The following is a 13,188-nucleotide window of genomic DNA, read 5'->3' as shown; positions in this document are numbered from 1 at the left end:
CAATATGCAGCACAATGCTCCAGGGGCCACTCTCTCCCCATCTGGACTGACTCCAATGGCCACGGGTTCTTTGGGCAATATAATCTCATTTCAAGTCAGCCCCAACAGGCCTAAGGGTCATCTTTAGAGTAAACCAGGATACTATGGAGAATCTGAACCCGTGACACAATTCAGCCTCCAGGGTCAAGGCTGAATCATGATTTTGTATAGTTCCACCAAAAGGTCCCAAAGTGGTCTAGAGTCAGAGATAAAAGACTAAGTGTAAAGTCCTACAATATCCATCAGGCTAACTGTAAATCTAGCAATTCAACAACATGGCAAAATATTCTAAAGTTATACAGAACAGCAAAGGAGGAGCTAAAGTGAAAGAAGAAAAATAGGAAAATTGTCAACAATCAAGTGATCATGAAGAAAATAATACACTAGCTTTATAAAGACAAAAGGATAAAAATAGAACAGTTTTGAATCTGAATTATTTCATGTAAGTATGTGCACACACTACATCACTTCCTATGCTAGGTAGATTTCATAATAGACAATTGTTTTGATATGCAAACACTCACAACAGGAAGACGTCCATGAACTTTGTACAAATTAACAAGTACAGTAATATCCCAAGGACGCAAGGTAAGTGGATGAATTGACTTTGCTGAACTTTCATTTTCTTTTTTGTCATTTTCCATCCCAACAGCAGTCCATCCAGAACTGGATGATGTTGACAGGGACAGAACGGGACTTGAAATAACCTCTTCAAAATCCATGTACATGTCATCTTCCCCAAAGTAGTTTTCCTATAAATATTAAGAATAAATTGCTATCAAAAGAGATATATAACAATAAAGTTTCACCTTAGAGCCTGAAATTTGTAAACTAAGCATTTCCTTATCCTATTTTAGAGTATTAGTCTATTTCCTAAAATGAAAACAAGATAAAACATCCAAAAAGATTTCAAGTTCTAACACTGATACTAAATAAAACATAAGTTAAAACTAAAGAGAAAAAAAAGTAATAGAGACATTTAAGATAGGTAACAACTCCAAGTCAGCACAACACTAAGGCAAAAACAAAAAACAACTATGTGTTATCTATTCTTAATAAATGGAAGCAGAGAGTTCACTGGATTATAAATTATTTTATAAAATGTGTCAAAACAAAAAATTTTAATTTATTTCAGTAGATATTTCATACAAGTTCTGAATTAACATGATGAATGTTTGAGTACTAATATTTAATGTTTGACACGAATAAAGAGTTGTTATAAAATCTGTTATCAGAGTCTGCATCAAAACATGATAAACTACTAACATAGGAACAGAATTTACAAAGAAATTTAAAGTAAAGGCATATCTTTGTTTCTCTATGCTCTTTGTTCTTATTTTTGTTTATGTACTACTATGGAATTTTTTAGTTAAAACAACGGAGGTTCAATATACATGTGGTAATGCAAAAACAGTTAATACTTCTCTAGTAGTATTCAAAACTGATTTGTATCAATACAACCACCTACACCTGGTAACTAAATCATTACTTATATTTAAATTAAAATAAAATTCAGCCTCTTCAATTTTAGATCCTTTATAGATATTCACATGTAATGCCAAAAAAATAAGATACTGAGAGAAATATTTGTAGAATATTTTAGGCCACAAAATGGTCATGAGAGAAAAGAAATCTGTGTGTGTGTGTGTTTCCTCCCTTTGAATCTGAAGAATTACTCCTTTATTCCTTCAAGAATCTCTAAAACCTTAGGGGAAAAAAAAGGCAAACAGAAACCACAGGTTTCCAAAAATAATAAATACATTTTCCCTTGCATCTTTTACCTTAAATTGCATCATCTGACACTCTATGGCAGTTTTTAATAAATATAGGATATCAAATATTGAGACCTTTAAAAATTTCAAAATTTATTTAGTTAGCACTTCTTTTAGAGAGCCTTTGTTAATCAACCTTGAGTGTCCATCCCAGGCCAACCTTGATCATCCCAGACCTTTTCCAGATTTAATTTTTCCTGTTACTATACATTAAAGGATTCCTTGTTAGTTAAGCCTTCAATATCCAAACCTCTGCAATTGTGAAATTACAAAAGGAAGCAAATAAGTAAGCACTGATAAAGTCAGATTCACACAAACACCTGTGCCACAACTAACTCTACTGCTCATGATTGGTAAAATTTGGTCAATTCATCTCTCTTTGATTATCAGATATAATAGATATCCAAGAGTACAATGAAAATCTAAAGCAAAGTGAATTTGCAAAATCCTGAAAAAGTGAAAAACTTCATGAAGTAGCTAAATATGATGCTGGATAACTGCTCAAATCACTGATAAAATATCAGTGAAAAGTGAAAATCTGGATGGCTTAGAGAAGTTACATATAAAAAAAAGTAAATCAAGAAAAATTAGCGATGTTTTGCTGGGGTCTTTTTAAAAGCATAATTTGAGAGAGGGAGGAGCCAAGATGGCGGAGGAGTAGGACGGGGAGACCACTTTCTCTCCTAGAAATTCATCAAAGGAATAACTGAACACAGAGCAAACTTCACAAAACAACTTCTGATCGCTAGCTGAGGTCATCAGGCGCCCAGAAAAGCAGCCCATTGTCTTCGAAAGGAGGTAGGACAAAATATAAAAGATAAAAAGTGAGTCAAAAGAGCTAAGGACGGAGATCCTTCCCGGGAAGGGTCTTAATAGAGGACGTTTCCAGACACCGGGAAACCCCCGCAGTGGCGGGCCTGGGGGAAGTGTTTGAATCTCAGAGTTTGAATCTGACTGGGAGGGATAGAATAAATAAAACCCACAGATTACGAGCCTAAAAGCAACTCCCAGCAGAAAAGTACCCGAGACGCCCGCATCCGCAACCAGCAAGTGGGGGCGGAACGGAGAGGAGCGGGCGGCATTGCTTGGGGCAGGGTCCGGGCCTGAGTGCCCTGAGGACAATCGGAGGGAGCTTTTGTGAGTTCCCAGCTTGAACTGTGGGACAGCAAAAGAGAGAGAAAATTAACCGGCCCGAACACACTGCCGGCCGTTCGCAGAACAAAGGGACCGAGAAAGTCCTGAGAAGAGCTCGCAGGCTGCGGACCGGCCCAGCCCCGCCAGAGGCAGGAGGCAGCGGGGAGGGGAAGGGGCAGGCTCTGCCCCAAGGACCGCATCCCCTGCCACACTGCAAACGGGCCTGCGCCTTCTAATCAAAGACCTCCGGGGATTCTGGATGGTCGACATCCGCCGGGAGGGTCGTGGCTAGACACGGTACACGCGCCCGGCCAGTGCGGACGGGGATTGGGGCTGGGGACGCGGAGGGCAGAAGGCGCACGCACCCGACTGGCGCGGGTGGAAACTGAGGCTGGGATCCCGCAGGACAGAAGACGCGCTGCACCCGGGGAGAGAGCGCCCGACAAGCGCCTGGCTGCCTGAGCCACTCGGGTGGCGTGGGGACAAACCGCAGGCGCAGCTTTGTGTTCCGCGCTTTTGTGAATCACCCGAGGGCGGGAACCGCCTGGAGCCTGAGCAGCCCAGACGGAGAAAATAGCGCCAGCCCCTCCCTGCAGAGCCAGCCCCACCCCGGAGCGCAATGGAACTAGCTACCTGAATAAGAATCCACCTCCGCCCACCTGTGTCAGGGCGGAAATTAGGCGCGGAAGAAACCGGCAACAGAAGCCAAATAAACAAAGGGAACCGCTTCAGAAGGGACCGGTGCAACAGATTAAAATCCCTGAAGAAAACACCGACTTCACCGGAAGGGCCTATAGATATCGAGAAGTATAAGCTGGAACGAGGAGATATCTGAAACTGAGCCAAACCCACACTGACCGAAACAGCTCCAGAGAAACTCCTAGATGTATTTTTTTCTTTTTTTTTTTAAGTAAGAAAAAAAAAATTTTTTTTTCTTATTTCTCTTTTATTTTCCTTTAAAATTCCTTACTACTCCCCCATACTCCTTAACTTTCATTTTCATAAGATTTTTACGATTTTTTTTATTAGGTAAAACAATTTTTTTTTTCTTTTTCTTGTTTTTCCTTTTCTTTTTTCTTCTTCTCTTCTATTTTCTATTTTTCTTTTTCTCATTTCTTTTAAAGTCATCTAGTACTCCTCTTACTACTCCTTAATTTTCATTTTCAATACACTATAACCTTACAGGGGAAAAAAAAAAAAAAAAGAAGAAGAGAAGCCCTATTTTTAAACCAAACTTCATATATATTTCTAAAATTTTTTTATGTTTTGGTTTTTGTTTTTAATATAGTATTTTTAAGAGTCTAACCTCTACTCTAGATTTTTAATTTTTGTTTTTCAGTATATGATATAAATTGTGAACATTTAAGAATCCAACATTCAGCTCTCATTTTTATTCAGGAGTGTGTTGATTATTCTCTCCCAATCTTGACTCTCTGTTTTCTACCTCAGAACACCTCTATTTCTCCTTTCCCCTTCTCCTCCCAATCCAATTCTGTTAATCTTTGTGGGTGTCTGGGCTACGGAGAACACTCTGGGATCAGACAACTTCATAGATCTGTCTCTCTCCTCTTGAGTCCCCCTTTTTCTCCTCCTGGTCATCTCTATCTCCCTCCTCCCTCTCTCCTTCCTCATGTAACTCTGTGAACCTCTCTGGGTGTCCCTAACGGGGGAGAAACTTTTCACCATTAACCTAGCTAGAAGTTTTATTATCAGTGCTGTATAGTTGGAGAAGTCCTGAGACTACAGGAAGAATAAAACTGAAATCCAGAGGCAGGAGACTTAAGCCCAAAACCTGAGAACACCAGAAAACTCCTGACTACATGGATCTTTAAGTAATAAGAGACCATCCAAAAGCCTCCAAACCTACACTGAAACCAACCACCACCCAAGAGCCAATAAATTTTAGAGCAAGACATACCACGCAAATTCTCCAGCAACGCAGGAACACAGCCCTGAACTTCAACATACAGACTACCCAAGGTCACACCTAACACATAGACCCATCTCAAAACTCACTACTGGGCACTCCATTGCTCTCCAAAGAGAAGAAATCAAGATTCACGCACCAGAACACTGACGCAAGCTTCGCTAATCAGGAAACCTTGACAAGCCAATCATCTAACCCCACCCACTGGGTAAAACCTCCACAATAAAAAGGAACCACAGACCTCCAGAATACAGAAAGCCCATTCCAGACACAGCAATCTAAACAAGATGAAAAGGCAAAGAAATACCCAACAGGTAAAGGAACATGAAAAAAGTCCACCAAGTCAAACAAAAGAGGAGGAGATAGGGAATCTACCTGAAAAAGAATTTAGAATAATGATAATAAAAATGATCCAAAATCTTGAAAGCAAAATGGAGCTACAGATAAATAGCCTGGAGACAAAGATTGAAAAGATGCAAGAAATGTTTAATAAAGACCTAGAAGAAATAAAAGAGAGTCAATTAAAAATGAATAATGTAATGAATGAGATCAAAAACACTTTGGAGGGAACCAAGAGTAGAATAACGGAGACAGAAGATAGGATAAGTGAGGTAGAAGATAGAATGGTGGAAATAAATGAAGCAGAGAGGAAAAAAGAAAAAAGGATCAAAAGAAATGAGGACAACCTCAGGGACCTCTGGGACAATGTGAAATGCCCCAATATTCGAATCATAGGAGTCCCAGAAGAAGAAGACAAAAAGAAAGGCCATGAGTAAATACTCGAGGAGATAATAGCTGAAAACTTCCCTAAAATGGGGAAGGAAATAGCCACCCAAGTCCAAGAAACCCAGAGAGTCCCAAACAGGATAAACCCAAGGCGAAACACTCCAAGACACATATTAATCAAATTAACAAAGATCAAACACAAAGAACAAATACTAAAAGCAGCAAGGGAGAAACAACAAATAACACACAAAGGGATTCCCATAAGGATAACAGCTGATCTATCAATAGAAACCCTCCAGGCCAGAAGGGAATGCAGGACATAATGAAAGTAATGAAAGAGAATAACCTACAACCTAGATTACTGTACCCAGCAAGGATCTCATTCAGATATGAAGGAGAATTCAAAAGCTTTACAGACAAGCAAAAGCTGAGAGAATTCAGCACCACCAAACCAGCTCTTCAACAAATGCTAAAGGATCTCTCTAGACAGGAAATGCAGAAAGGTTGAATAAACGTGAACCCAAAACAACAAAGTAAATGGCAACGGGTCCACACCTATCAATAATTACCTTAAATGTAAATGGGTTGAATGCCCCAACCAAAAGACAAAGATTGGCTGAATGGATACAAAAACAAGACCCCTATATATGCTGTCTACAAGAGACCCACCTCAAAACCAGAGACACATACAGACTAAAAGTGAAGGGCTGGAAAAAAATATTTCACGCAAATGGAGACCAAAAGAAAGCAGGAGTCGCAATACTCATATCAGATAAAATAGACTTTCAAATAAAGGATGTGAAAAGAGACAAAGAAGGACATTACATAATGATCAAAGGATCAATCCAAGAAGAAGATATAACAATTATAAATATATATGCAGCCAACATAGGAGCACCGCAATATGTACGGCAAACACTAACGAGTATGAAAGAGGAAATTAATAGTAACACAATAATAGTGGGAGACTTTAATACCCCACTCACAACTATGGATAGATCAACTAAACAGAAAATCAATAAGGAAACACAAACCTTAAATGATACAATGGACCAGCTAGACCTAGTTGACATCTATAGGACATTTCACCCCAAAACAATCAACTTCACCTTTTTATCAAGTGCACACGGAACCTTCTCCAGAATAGATCACATCCTGGGCCATAAATCGGGTCTTGGAAAATTCAAAAAAATTGAAATCATTCCAGTTATCTTTTCTGACCACAGTGCAGTAAGATTAGATCTCAATTACAGGAAAAAAATTGTTAAAAATTCAAACATATGGAGGCTAAATAACACGCTTCTGAATAACCAACAAATCATAGAAGAAATCAAAAAAGAAATCAAAACATGTATAGAAACGAATGAAAATGAAAGCACAACAACCCAAAACCTATGGGACACTGTAAAAGCAGTGCTAAGGGGAAGGTTCATAGCATTACAGGCTTACATCAAGAAACAAGAAAAAAGCCAAATAAATAACCTAACTCTACACCTAAAGCAATTAGAGAAGGAAGAAATGAAGAACCCCAGGGTTAGCAGAAGAAAAGAAATCTTAAAAATTAGGGCAGAAATAAATGCAAAAGAAACTAAAGAGACCATAGCAAAAATCAACAAAGCTTTTGCTGGTTTTTTGAAAAAATAAACAAAATTGACAAACCATTAGCAAGACTCATTAAGAAACAAAGAGAGAAGAACCAAATTAACAAAATAAGAAATGAAAAGGGTGAGATCACAACAGACAACACTGAAATCCAAAGGATCATAAGAGGCTACTACCAGCAGCTCTATGCCAATAAAATGGACAACTTGGATGAAATGGACAAATTCTTAGAAAAGTATAACTTTCCAAAACTGAACCAGGAAGAAATAGAAGATCTTAACAGAACCATCACAAGCAAGGAAATCGAAACTGTAATCAGAAATCTTCCAGCAAACAAAAGCCCAGGACCAGATGGCTTCACAGCTGAATTCTACCAAAAATTTAGAGAAGAGCTAACACCTATCTTACTCAAACTCTTCCAGAAAATTGCAGAAGAAGGTAAACTTCCAAACTCATTCTATGAGGCCACCATCACCCTAATTCCAAAACCAGACAAAGATGCCACAAAAAAAGAAAACTACAGGCCAATATCACTGGTGAACATAGATGCAAAAATCCTTAACAAAATTCTAGCAAACAGAATCCAACAACATATTAAAAAAATCATACACCATGACCAAGTGGGCTTTATCCCAGGAATACAAGGATTCTTTAATATCCGCAAGTCAATCAACGTAATACACCACATTAACAAATTGGAAGATAAAAACCATATGATTATCTCAATAGATGCAGAGAAAGCCTTTGACAAAATTCAACACTCATTTATGATTAAAACTCTCCAGAAAGCAGGAATAGAAGGAACATACCTCAACATAATAAAAGCTATATATGACAAACCCACAGCAAACATCACCCTCAATGGTGAAAAATTGAAAGCATTTCCTCTGAAATCAGGAACAAGACAAGGATGCCCACTCTCACCACTACTATTCAACATAGTGTTGGAAGTTTTGGCCACAGCAATCAGAGCAGAAAAAGACGTAAAAGGAATCCAGATAGGAAAAGAAGAAGTGAAACTCTCGCTGTTTGCAGATGACATCATCCTCTACATAGAAAACCCTAAAGACTCTTCCAGAAAATTACTAGAGCTAATCAATGAATATAGTAAAGTTGCAGGATATAAAATTAACACACAGAAATCCCTTGCATTCCTATATACTAACAATGAAAACACAGAAAGAGAAATTAAGGAAACAATACCATTCACCATTGCAACAAAAAGAATAAAATACTTAGGAGTATATCTACCTAAAGAAACAAAAGACCTATACACAGAAAACTTTAAAACACTGATGAAAGAAATCAAAGAGGACACAAACAGATGGAGAAACATACCGTGTTCATGGATTGGAAGAATCAATATTGTCAAAATGGCTATTCTACCCAAAGCAATCTATAGATTCAATGCAATCCCTATCAAGCTACCAACGGTATTTTTCACAGAACTAGAACAAATAATTTCACAATTTGTATGGAAATATAAAAAACCTCGAATAGCCAAAGTAATCTTGAGAAAAAAGAATGGAACTGGAGGAATCAACCTGCCTGACTTCAGATTCTACTACAAAGCCACAGTCATCAAGACAGTATGGTACTGGCACAAAGACAGAAATATAGATCAATGGAACAGAATAGAAAGCCCAGAGATAAATCCACGAACCTATGGACACCTTATCTGTGACAAAGGAGGCAAGGATATACAATGGAAAAAAGACAATCTCTTTAACAAGTGGTGCTGGGAAAACTGGTCAACCACTTGTAAAAGAATGAAACTAGAACACTTTCTAACACCATACACAAAAATAAACTCAAAATGGATTAAAGATCTAAATGTAAGACCAGAAACTATAAAACTCCTAGAGGAGGACATAGGCAAAACACTCTCTGACATAAATCACAGCAAGATCTTCTATGACCCACCTCCCAGAATATTGGAAATAAAAGCAAAAATAAACAAATGGGACCTAATGAAAATTAAAAGCTTTTGCACAACAAAGGAAACTATAAGTAAGGTGAAAAGACAGCCCTCAGATTGGGAGAAAATAATAGCAAAAGGGGAAACAGACAAAGGATTAATCTCAAAAATATACAAGCAACTCCTGAAGCTCAATTCCAGAAAAATAAATGACCCAATCAAAAAATGGGCCAAAGAACTAAACAGACATTTCTCCAAAGAAGACATACAGATGGCTAACAAACACATGAAAAGATGCTCAACATCACTCATTATTAGAGAAATGCAAATCAAAACCACAATGAGGTACCATTACATGTCAGTCAGGATGGCTGCTATCCAAAAGTCTACAAGCAATAAATGCTGGAGAGGGTGTGGAGAAAAGGGAACCCTCTTACACTGTTGGTGGGAATGCAAACTAGTACAGCCACTATGGAAAACAGTGTGGAGATTTCTTAAAAAACTGGAAATAGAACTACCATATGACCCAGCAATACCACTTCTGGGCATACACACTGAGGAATCCAGATCTGAAAGAGACACGTGCACCCCAATGTTCATCGCAGCACTGTTTATAATAGCCAGGACATGGAAGCAACCTAGATGCCCATCAGCAGATGAATGGATAAGGAAGCTGTGGTACATATACACCATGGAATATTACTCAGCCATTAAAAAGAATTCATTTGAATCAGTTCTAATGAGATGGATGAAACTGGAGCCCATTATACAGAGTGAGCTAAGCCAGAAAGATAAAGAACATTACAGTATACTAACACATATATACGGAATTTAGAAAGATGGTAACGATGGCCCTATATGCAGGGCAGAAGAAGAGACGCAGAAGTACAGAACAGACTTTTGAACTCTGTGGGAGAAGGTGAGGGTGGGATGTTTCGAAAGAACAGCATGTATATTATCTGTGGTGAAACAGACCACCAGCCCAGGTGGGAGGCATGAGTCAAGTGCTCGGGCCTGTTGGGCTGGGAAGATCCAGAGGAATTGGGTGGAGAGGGAGGTGGGATGGGAGACCGGGATGGGGAATTCGTGTAACTCTATGGCTGATTCATATCAATGTATGACAAAACCCACTGGAAAAAAAAAAAAAAAACACATAAAAAAATTAAAATAAAATAAAATAAAAGCATGATTTGAGTATCAAAAGAATAAAAGCGAAGTCTAGAAAACTGAAAAAATGCTCAAATATTTTTCTTAAAATAGCATCTCTCCATAAACATGCTACAGACAGCAACCATAAAGTACTGTCATACTATACAATCATATTATACATTTCACTGGAAAAATTATCAAAATGAATCAACACTTGATTTGGTCTTTGCTCAAAGAAGCAGTGCATATTTCTTCAGAGCCTAAATTTGTCCTACTCTGAAATGAATTCATTTTCACATACTTGCTTCAATTTTCAAGATAGAGCTCCAAATAACTCTTTGCTTATTATTTACCATGAAGTAAAACTGTTGGTTTTTAATGAACTCACTTGAAGTAGCCTTTTCCTGGTACAGATTTCCTCAGATAACAAAGTTCTTTTATACTTCTGCTGCCACATTAATTACAATGTGTTAAAATTGTCCATGTACACATCTATCTTGCTATAATCCTCTAGCCTATCTTCTTAGCAACAGATGCTGTATCATTTATCTCTAGCAACTAGTACAAAATTCCTAGAATACACTAACTTTTCAAAAAAATGCTAAACTGAAGAGTTTTTAGCACTATTTTAAACAAATAATTTTATAATTGAGCCTAACACCACAAGTTCAGTCAACATATACTATATCCTAAATGCTTTAAATCATAAAACTGGCCATTTCAAATGGTCTCAATATCAATTAGATGGTTAACTGCTTTTCCTACATTTAAAAATATGGACATTCTTTTAAAAATCTTACCTTAATACACAGAAAGGCATTTAATAGAGGTCCATAGAGAGTTATCTGAGAATCTGGAGAAAGTTCCATTTCTACATGAAGTTTATCAGGTGGAAGTTCTGAGGGATCAATAGGAGGACGTGAAGAAGTAGAGGGAGAAGAAGCAACTCTGTCTGTTTTCTGAGATGGCCTTAACACAGACAGCATTGTTTCTTCCATTTCTGACACTGGAATAAATTGAGGGGAAAAAAAGAATAATGTTTGAGTGGAAAGGGGGAAAAAGATCTCTTAAAAGTTCTTCAAGGAACTATTCACTAAAAAATTCTACTTTGTAAATAGGAAAGCAACTAACACTGATAAAATGTCTCCAGTATATAATGAAAACAAAACTGAAAGGCTAATAATTAAAAATGCAATAAAGAATAGACTTCATTGAAACACATATAAAAATACACAAATCCACAAAGAGCTCCAAACAAGCCTTTGCTTATTATTATTACTACTACAAAGAATCAATAAAAGGTTTTCATTAACAAAGGCAATATTCTCATCAAGTTCTGGCAATATACAGTAAAGCTGGGTCAGAATTAGGCTCTAACTATACTTGGACACTAAACTATAAAGTTATTTTCACATAAACAGCTATACAAATGCACTGTGGCATTATCAAGATCTATACATAAGAAAGTTACAAAAACTATTCTTTAATACTTAACTAACGGGAAAAATACAAAGAAAATATTTTCACTAGACTCTAATTCCACTTTCAACTCAAATAAAGCCGCACTTAAGCCTCAGGGAAACTATAAATAATATGACAGCTGTCAAAATGCATTAAAGAAACTAACATTTTACAAAATCAAGCACTCTAAATCTATAGATGTACATATACCTGATTTCATACTCCAGCTCTGCCCACCAGACCTTGAGAAAATTATTCCTTTCTCTGAGCATATTTCCTCAACTCTACAATGACAATAATACTATAATATCTATTTCACAGAGTTGCTTTAAGGATTAAATTAGATAAAGTAAACCAAGAAGCAGCTTGGTCTAGTAATTGATAGCAAATGCCCAAAGAAAGTTATACAAAAAATCTCAGAAGACCTGAAATGCATAATTATGTCAAAAGAATAGATGCATTTCCAAAAAGTTTTAATTTCTTCTTTGTATCCTTGATGTTTATCAATTTTGATATTTTAAGATACTGATTATACAGAAATACTTACATGACTGTTTCAGCTGTTCATCTGCTTTTTGTGGATAAATTGGATGCCATGTATAATCAATTGTAAGCATGACACTTGGGACAGTCCAGCATTCAACCCAACCAGCCCTTAGAAGAGTAAAAAATAAAGTTTCTAGTCAGGTACTTATTCCTTTAATTGTATTTAGATACCAGTTACATATAGACAAATTTTACTATTATTCTCTGAAAGAACTGAAAGTGTAACTTCTCTTCATTAACACAAAATACTTAAATCGCTAATATTACATACTTTTCTTGAGTAATGTTCCGCCATTTTGGTTTAACTGTTTTCTGGCCACTTTGACATTCAGCAGGAATACCAGTATCATGAGTCATTTTATTGGGGTGGCAATTCTTTACCAGCATAAATAATGAGTATTTACTAGGGTGGCAATCTGGTAGAAACAAATGAAGGTCAACATCTTCACCCTAAAAAACAATGTATAATAACCCAAAGTAATAAAACAGGTACAGAAGTTTGTTAGAATACTATTTACAAAACATTCTACCTGTAATACGCTTGAAGATAAATTCAACAAAAAACAAATCTGAAATGGCAAATTTACACTGAATAGTACGTAAGTAACTGGAATAAGATTTTACATTATCTGAAATTCTGCTTAGAAATTCAAGAAAAAAATCAGGGAAACAAACTGTAAAATTTTTAGAGAACAGTAAGAAGGTTTCCTTGGATATTTCACATATAATTCAGTTAAAAAAAAAAACAACTAAAAGTATCTAATATAAGCTCAGATGGAATATGTTCAATATTTTCATTAATTTTAAAAATATGATTGTCTATCTTTACTAAGTCTTGGTTCCTCAACCGGCTTTTAAGGATTATATCACAGGATCTTCACTGAGTTTCACTTTTTTCCCTTATAGATGCCCTA

At 36.8% G+C, this 13,188-nt stretch overlaps 1 protein-coding gene across 4 annotated transcripts in view; it reads right to left on the bottom strand.

The window, feature by feature from the left end:
• BLTP1 (bridge-like lipid transfer protein family member 1) overlaps nucleotides 1-13,188 on the bottom strand; it is a 215,994-nt gene that overhangs the window by 132,369 nt on the left and 70,437 nt on the right. For all 4 annotated transcript variants that reach the window (XM_065903724.1, XM_065903726.1, XM_065903727.1 and 1 more), the window contains exons 18-21: nucleotides 12,546-12,724; nucleotides 12,276-12,382; nucleotides 11,068-11,273; nucleotides 564-791 (exon numbers count right to left, since the gene is read on the bottom strand). In XM_065903724.1, coding sequence (XP_065759796.1) covers nucleotides 564-791; nucleotides 11,068-11,273; nucleotides 12,276-12,382; nucleotides 12,546-12,724 — 720 coding nt within the window. The remainder of the gene's footprint in view (nucleotides 1-563; nucleotides 792-11,067; nucleotides 11,274-12,275; nucleotides 12,383-12,545; nucleotides 12,725-13,188) is intronic.

This window comes from Muntiacus reevesi, chromosome 13 (assembly GCF_963930625.1).
Source record: "Muntiacus reevesi chromosome 13, mMunRee1.1, whole genome shotgun sequence".
Taxonomy (NCBI): domain Eukaryota; kingdom Metazoa; phylum Chordata; class Mammalia; order Artiodactyla; family Cervidae; genus Muntiacus; species Muntiacus reevesi.
Note: the sequence above shows the minus strand (reverse complement) of the source record. Positions and strands in the feature narration are given on the sequence as shown.